Source organism: Quercus robur, chromosome 2 (assembly GCF_932294415.1).
Source record: "Quercus robur chromosome 2, dhQueRobu3.1, whole genome shotgun sequence".
NCBI classification, from domain to species: domain Eukaryota; kingdom Viridiplantae; phylum Streptophyta; class Magnoliopsida; order Fagales; family Fagaceae; genus Quercus; species Quercus robur.
Window position 1 is genome coordinate 55,165,094 of NC_065535.1, and position 8,644 is coordinate 55,173,737.

The window sequence follows — 8,644 nt, forward strand, 5'->3', positions numbered from 1 at the left end:
ATGTTAGTAAATTGATTATTAGATTGGATATGGATTTAGATATAGAAATTTGGTGAGTTGATGGCAATTTGGTTGTTAAAGAAGAAGATAAGGTGAAAACAGGGAAAGAAGGAAAAAGAAGTCCGAAACACACGTGTCCTTTTACACAGAGACTCCCTTTCTGTGTCCTCTTCTACAAAGGCCGACCCACCCGCCTTACCCCTCACTCATTATATATACATATACACTTCTCTCTCTCGCTCTCATTGTCGTCGATGTGAACGAGACCTACAGTACCGAACCAAAACTCACCATTTAGGAGAGCGAAGAAAAGCGAGAGAAACTGAGTGAGAGTGTTTGTTTTTTTTTTTTTTTTTGAAACTATGGACGAGAATTCAGCTATAATCGAAGCGATTCTCAGAGAACAAGAGGAAGAAGATCAAGCCTTAAGGAACAAAAAAAATCACACAACCACTACCACCGCCGTCGCCGCCACCAAGAAGAGTCAAAACGACGACGAATTCGGATGGAAAACGGTGTCGTATCAGAAGCGGAATAAGAAACCGACGAAGTCTTCGCCGGAGGATACCAATTCTGCTGATCTTCTTTCCCGGCGACCTAACGGCTCTGCCTCCGGCGATGTATTCCGGTCCATCGAGAAGCACTCCGAGGAGCGCCGGCGACGTTTGGCCGAGGCTCAGCTCGCCGCCGATGCCGCAGTTGCCGTCGACGGATCGAAGCGGTATTCTGATTACGATGACGACGACAGCGACGGAGAGGTCTCCGGCGTCGCCGTGGCGGAAAATGGTGAGGTGAAGCCTAAGAAGCCGAAAAAGCCGAAGAAGCCTAAGGTGACCGTGGCTGAAGCCGCGTCGAAGATCGACGCCTCCGATCTCAGTGCTTTTCTCATTGATATCTCCGTAAGCGTTACTAAATTGTTCAAAATTTTATTTTCTGATTCACACACTGCGATCTGTTGGTTGATTCGTAGATTTTGAATTCAATTTCGTGCACGATTTGATAAAAGAAAGCGTTTTTCAAAAATTTGTTTAGGCTTCGTACGAATCGCAACAAGATATACAGCTAATGCGATTAGCTGATTACTTCGGGCGCGCATTCTCATCGGTGAGCGCGGCTCAATTTCCGTGGTTGAAGACGTTCAAAGAGTCCACTGTTGCAAAGCTCGTTGATGTGAGTTTTCATTTCGCTTCGATTCTCACTATCGTATTAATTCGCTTTAAATTTGTGTGTTATGATAACAATAAAAATGTGAAGTTTGAATATGCTTTGTGGTGAAAATGATGAACTATTCATTTGAGATTTGATTAAATGATGGAACTAAGGTATGTTATGATGTATTTTTGTGCATGCATGTTGGATTTAAGTTTGAATGTGAAGTTATAATGATAGAGTGTGTGATGATGCTGCTCTTTGAGATATATTCTTTGATGCTCAGTAAAAGTGTTCTTTTTGCTTGATCTCAAATGTATTTTCTAATCCCTATTTGTCCATTTCCTATGATTCTGTTTGGTTTCTGATTTCCTTTACTTTTGAACTGTCTAATCATTACTATTCATTGTGTCTTTTGTCTAAACTGGAATTTCAAATGGTATATTTGATATTATTCTTCATTTTTGGTTTTCCAACAGATTCCTCTTTCCCATATATCCGAAGATGTTTATAAGACATCTGTTGATTGGATCGGCAAGCAGCCTTCTGAGGCCCTTGGGTCCTTTGTGTTATGGTCATTGGATAACATTCTTGGTGAACTTATTACTCATCATGCAGCTGCCAAGGGATCCAAAAAGGCAGTTCAGCAAGCATCATCAAAGTCCCAGGTAGCTTTACGATCAGATCCGGCTTTTTTGATTCAATTATGTTGCTTGTTGCATATGAGAGCTTGGTGTTCTGTAGTTTATTTTAACTCTTGCATATCAACTGCTTTGGTTTGCACAAAATTGTAGGAGAGAAAATGTACTAAATGTTAAGAGTATGGCATCAGAGTTATCTCTCCACAAAGACATGAGATGTTGGACCTTACAATCCCCAAACCTGGGGGGATTTCTGTTGGACAAACCACTGATGTTTGCCCATTATGCAAGCAATTTGACGTGTCACATGTTTCCCCAGTTCTCAATTGGAGCATTCTGTTAGTGTTCTAAGGGGTGCTCTTAATAGAACACATGAGGCTTGTTCTAAATTTTGAAAATTAGTTGATGATGGAAGCTTTGTGCACTAGGTACGACCTTTTTTAGTTGATGATGGAAGCCATTGTAAGTGGCTGAACAACATTTACCTTGTTAAAAATTTTATTAGGAGATGTGCCAGTTGTCTTGTAGCATTTTGGGGAAGCTACCTTAATTTAAGGTTTAATGGGAACTCCAAAAAGATTATAAAGTGGGAATAGGGATTCCTTTGTCCAAATTCCCTTCATTTGATTCCATATTGATTATTGTCATATTGGTAGTCAGGCTAAATGGCATTATTAGGGCATCTGTGGCTTTAAGCAGTTGTATTCGCATGCAATTACTAGGCAAAAGAGTGGTAGTCTTTATATTGATTTTCTGGTTTCTTTGATTGTTTAAATTGAAGTTGCCAACTATGTCACTGCACATGCTGATTAAGTGGAAACCGCATCTATGTTGGTTATAATTAGGTAATTGACATTACAATTATCTCAATCAAGAATGAGGAATCTTAATTTAGATATCTATGTGTTAACCGTTTAACCCATTAATGTACTTATTAAGGAAAAGATTGATTTCTTGACATTAGACTCGTTACCTAACTACCCCAATTGTATGGGAAGGGAGAGAAGGTTGGGTCAGCCTCCCTCTCTATCTCCCCTGCCCAAAATAAAAACCCATTCAGTCGATCATTTGGTGTGCTCTGTCCTATGCTATGTGCCAGCTTCAGATGTTAAAGCATTGAAATCATTCACACAGGTTACTCTTATATTGGGATTTGCCTTAAGCTTACTTGGTTTAGTGCTGTAAGCCTGTAGCTCAAAGATTTACTAAACTTGCAATTGAAGTAAATGTTTAGGTCCACAGTCTCAATCGAATCTAAATACAAATGAAGTTCACAAGTAAGCATATACAGTGTTATAGAAGGATGGTTAACTTGTGTTCATAGTTGTAGCAGCACAAGACCCCACAAGCCCATACCTCACTAGAGTTTTTGAAGGAAGACTACAAGTGTTTGATGAAACTACCTAATGGAACATGAATAAATTGTGATAATGCAGATTAAGAGTCTTTGTTTTCCCCCAACCTTGCAATCTATGAATTTAAGATAAATTAGACCTTTCTTACAGGAATGTTAGGCTACTGATTTCGTTAGACTGATTTGTCACAACAGGATTTGTGTGTCATGATAGTCTATATCTTTACACTGCAGCAAAACATTTCTTTATTCCTAATATGTTTAATAATAAGTTAATAGCACTGATATTTATTGTAAATGATGGGAATATTTGTTTCACAAATTAGAATTGCAAACAAAATTGCTATTCCATGAGTGGGACTGTTATGTGGTTTGGTTGTGTTGCATTCCCCCTTTTTTTTGGCTAGAGTTGTCAACAATTGTGATTTGGAGTAGCATCTAAAGCTCATGTTTTTCTTCTTATAATCACCATCATCAATATTAATTTATATGTTAAATTAGCCTGTTTGATGTGGCTAATTTGGAGGGAACGAAATACCCGCACTTTTGAGGATGTTGAGAAATCTATTGATCTTTTGAAGTCTTTGCTAGTTGGGACATTGTTTGGGTGGTCTCGTATTTGGGGTTTTACGCAATGTATTTCCGTATTTGATTTCCAGCAATTTGTTTCTGTTTCTCTGTGGATTTTTTTTTTTGGTATTTGTATCTGTTTCAAGTACAGTCTGTTCATCATCGTGAACATGATGTACTTTTTTATTAATGAAAATATCTATTACCTATCAACAAAAAAAAAGTATATGTTAAATGGTTAGTTTGATAACATATATGTTTAATTAAATAATCAACAATTTCTCTGTAATATTCATCACATAAAGTAGTTATTGGATATGTTACCTTGCTTCGAAATATGTTTATTGCATAGAGTTGCAGTTGGATTTACATAACATTTATCATCTGAATCACTCAAACACATCTATGCTGGCTTCTCTAAGGTTAAACAAAGAATAGAATAGGGTCAAGTTGGTGGTTGGTCCAGTTTCTTGTTTCTTCTTCAAATTCTAGTCTCTGCCGCTTTTAATTTTGGCAGAATTTATTTAAAAAAAAAAAATGGTAAAGGAACAACTTAAGTAGACAGGCAATGTTTGGCTTTCTAATTCTCAAAAATAAATACTCCTAGCCCCTACCTTTTCCTCTCATCCCTTTAGTGAAATTGATTCTTTATTTCATTAAAGTTTATGTAACAATTTTATAATTTTTCATAAAAGTATCCACAAAAATATGGTAGTTATTTTTTCCTGTCTGTGTTGTTTGGAGACTCAATACTTGACTCAGTCACCTTTGACTGTCACATGTTTCTCTTTAAAATTAATATTCCTGAGGTTCTCTTTCTCAAAACAATAGTGATTTTGAGGACCCTTATAATGGTTGGAAATGGTGACTTATCCCCTTATTATTGAGTTGTGTCAGTGCACATGAAATGACTCTTAAAAGGTCTACGCTATACTTTGAGCTTGTGATTTTTATTTAGATGCTGTTAACAATTTATAGATCTTATGGTTGGCTTAGTGAGTAATTAATTTAAAATTTATATGATATTGGAACTGCAGGTTGCCATGTTTGTTGTTCTAGCAATGGCACTGCGACGAAAACCAGATGTGTTGATCAGTCTATTGCCTATAATTAAGGAAAGTCCAAAATATCAAGGACAGGATAAGCTTCCAGTAACTGTTTGGGTTATTGCTCAGGTGAATGTGGTGACAGTGGAAAATTAATATTCCTACTATTAATATTAATCATTCTTGTTATTATTATTATTTTTTAAACTAATATAATAGGAATTTTAAGCCAGGAATTGGGTTTTGGTTTTTATAGGCATCTCAAGGAGATATAGTTGTTGGGTTGTACATGTGGGTTTACTTTCTCTTGCCTATACTGTGTAGCAAGTCAGGCTGTAATCCACTGTCCAGAGACTTGATTTTACAATTGGTGGAGAGGTTAGACACATTTGAGAATGAAAATAACATCTATTTGTTATCTTATACATATTTTCCTTTTTGGATCTAAACCATATCTACATTCCTAATTATGGAGCTTCATCTTCTCCTCATTTTTTTTTTCACCCCTTGAAACTAGAATTTTATATTCCCCAAAAGCTCGGACCATTCTATTAAATGGTGCTGTCAGAAAAGGGGAGCGTGTGGTACCACCATTATCTCTTGAGCTTTTGATGAGATTCACCTTCCCAGCATCATCAGCCCGGCTAAAGGTGGGTATTTTTAAGAGAGATTTGCTGCATATTTCCTTATGGTATGTAATTTTTTAATGTATTTGTAATCTTTGTTTTGCTTAGGCAACTGACAGGTTTGAAGCTGTTTATCCAACTTTGAAAGAGGTTGCCCTTGCTGGTTCTCCAGGAAGCAAAGCAATGAGGCAAGTTGTACAGCAGATTTTGGAAATTACACTCAAGGCTGCTGGAGAAGGTAGCGACAAACTCATAATAGACAAATTTATTTATATAGACTAGTAAAAGTACATGAATCTAGGATTATGACTTTGTTCCAGAGCTTGACTTAGAAACTCACCTGCAGGCATCCCTGAGCTATCAAGGGAAGCAGGTGATATTTTTATTTGGTGTTTGACCCATAACCCTGAATGTTACAAGCAATGGGTGAGCATTTAAATCTTATCATTTATGCCTTTTTGCTTTTCTAATTCGAAACTGTTATCCCTAATTATGCACATATTATTGAATCTTGTGTCTTTGCTTTGGAAACAGGATGTGCTTTATTTGGATAATCTTGAAGCTAGTGTTGTTATTCTGAGAAAGCTGTCTGAAGAATGGAAGGAGCGGTCTGCAAAACATCCTACCTGGGACACTTTGAGGGAAACTCTTCAGAGCTTTAAGCAGAAGGTAAACCTTTTTCAGATATTATAGAGAGAATAGTATGTTGGTTTGAGGACATTGAAATCCCTGTCACATAATTCTATGTTTTTTCTGCTTGTTAAAAACATAGTAAACTCTAAAGATATGGGCCTAGAGTAGCAGCATGTTTCTTATCTTCTCCTTCAACCTCCAAGCAGACCTCCATGGCTCTCCCTCTCTTCACCCAAAGAGGCTGAGGGAAGTAAAAAGCACTTAAGACTCTTATCAACCTCCTTTTTCTTTTTATGTTTTTGGATAAATAAGAGCCTTATATCAACCTTGGTTGTTGTGATTACCATCTTAAGGATTATGTTGGATAGTCCAAATTTCTTCTGCCTATGATTCCATATACTGAGTTCATCTGGTATTTTTTTTGACTTGAAAGGTCTTTTGACTTTGGGATTTAGCTGATTAAAAGTAATTCACTATAATAATGGCTGATTACATGTAAGTGAAAGTAAACTAGTACTGTTGCTCACTTGTTTCATTTTTGTGGCTATTTAGAATGAAAAAGTTTTGGCAAAGGGAGATGCTGCTACTCACCATGAATTGTTGAAGGATGCAGACAAGTACTGCAAGGTGATTTTGAGGCAATTGTCTCAGGGACATGGATGCATGAAGAGCATGGTCTTTGTGTCAGTTGTACTGGCTGTAGGTGCTGCTATTATGTCCCAAAGCTTGGAATCTTGGGACTACAAGAAACTGTCAGAAATGTTGAACTTCCCTTGAAATGTTCCGAGTTCATTCATGCAGAGTTTAAAAGCACCATTTACAGGCAGTACATGGTGCGCACTATTGCCATGTAGGTTTAATTATGTCCGGCATAGTTCAGTTCTGCAGGATGGCCTGTAACAAAATGGGCCCCAAGAATGAGTAATTTTATTTCAATATCGTGACTAAATTCTGTTGGGTTTTAGTGAAATCAGAATAGGAGCAGCAGCCACCCCCCCAACATGCGTGGGTGGGCTGATCATTTACAGAGTGTTGATGTGTCTGGTTTTCAGTTGTGGGACAGGTCAATGACTTGTTTTCCTTTCATAATGACTAATTTATAGTGGCTTTCTTTTCTGTTAATTTTGAACATGCAAAGTGCCTATACACAGATGGAAATTAATGGTGAAATCAATATATGCTTGACATGAGTTTCAATTCCATACACTCCTTTCTTGGTTAAATTTCTGGCAGTCAGATTGTTATGAGGTCTTTGTGAAAATCCTGGGTTGTGTGAAGGAAGTATAACTTTACACAAGGTTATACTTTCTTGGCAGCACATTAACCTTTTATGTCTGGATTGGGGGGAGATAGCTGGAGAAGAGCAGTAAAAAGTTTTCGCTCTTCCTCTCTTCTCTCTCATTCCGTTCCTAACATATACAGTTAAAGATGCAAAAGGTGCGTCTATGGTTTTTAAAGAGGTATCACTTTCTAGGCAGCTTGCTGGGACAACAATTAGCTGCACCTGCACCTGCACCTTCAGTTTCAAGGAAAGGTTGAGTTTTGTTTGCGGCAAAACTAGAGCCATCTATGGCAACCTGCTTTTCTCCTTGGTGGAAACAAATTTTTCATTGGAGCCTTGAGGCTTTTCTTAGCAGCACTGTTGGGACACATGCCCTACCATTTAGGCTATTTGCTAAAATATTGAGCCAGTGATAATCAAATGCCTGAGTGCTTGACAATTATCTTGGCCTATCAGCGGCCAAAATGTCCGACGTGATTGCAGGCAGTCCTTGTCCTTGTGGAGCATTATAGTGTGCCTTCCGGGATTTATGGGAGTTGATGAGTAAGATTTTGGTTTTCTTGTGGTGGTAAAGCCATCTTTTAATCCTGGAATTTGGGCCCAAGAGCCTCAGTCTGGACTTCTGGTTATGGTAGGGGTGTGCAAAAAACCCACCGACCCGTCAAACCCGACCCAACCCAACCCAACCCGACCCGCTGGGTTGGGTCGGTTTTTAAGGCTTGGTGGGTTGGGTTGGGTTACAAAAAAAAATTTTATGGCGGGTTGGGTTGGGTTTGGGTCATAAAATTACAAACCCGCCAAACCCAACCTGACCCATCCATATTTAATATATATTTAAAATATATTTTTATATTTAATAATTTTTTTTAAAAATCAATTGTAGGGCACTTATGTGTGTGTATATATATATATATATATATATTTAAATATATATTATATATTTAATAATTAAAAAAAAAAACAGTTGTAGAGCAGCATTTCCTTAATTCCTCCTACTAATACTAATTTAATATATATATATATATAAAATATATTATATAATTAATAAATTTTTTTAAATAGCCAGTTCTTCCTATTTTATATAAAAACCAATTAGTTCACACAAATCCTAATAAATTACTATTGTTGTTTAGTCATTAGTGTTGTTTGCCTTTAAGGAGTTGCATTGATACTAATCTTTAGGTTTTTTTAATATTTTAATATTTTTTTTTTCTACTCAATTTGATAATAATAAAAAAAAATTTCAAACCCATGGGTTCAACCCGACCCAACCCAACCCATGTGGGTTGGGTTGGGTTGGGTTGGACTTATGTGATGGGTTGGGTTGGGTTGGGTTTTTTTTG

General features: G+C 37.1%; 1 protein-coding gene across 1 annotated transcript; it reads left to right on the forward strand.

The window, feature by feature from the left end:
* The first annotated feature begins 213 nt into the window (after positions 1–213).
* On the forward strand, positions 214–7,219 carry LOC126714058 (uncharacterized). The gene is made up of 10 exons (XM_050414049.1): positions 214–899; positions 1,033–1,170; positions 1,629–1,817; positions 4,752–4,889; positions 5,017–5,138; positions 5,278–5,410; positions 5,495–5,624; positions 5,733–5,812; positions 5,921–6,055; positions 6,572–7,219. The coding sequence occupies exons 1-10, from the start codon at positions 363–365 to the stop codon at positions 6,794–6,796; spliced, it is 1,827 nt and encodes a 608-aa protein (XP_050270006.1). The 5' UTR covers positions 214–362; the 3' UTR covers positions 6,797–7,219.
* Positions 7,220–8,644: the final 1,425 nt, after the last annotated feature.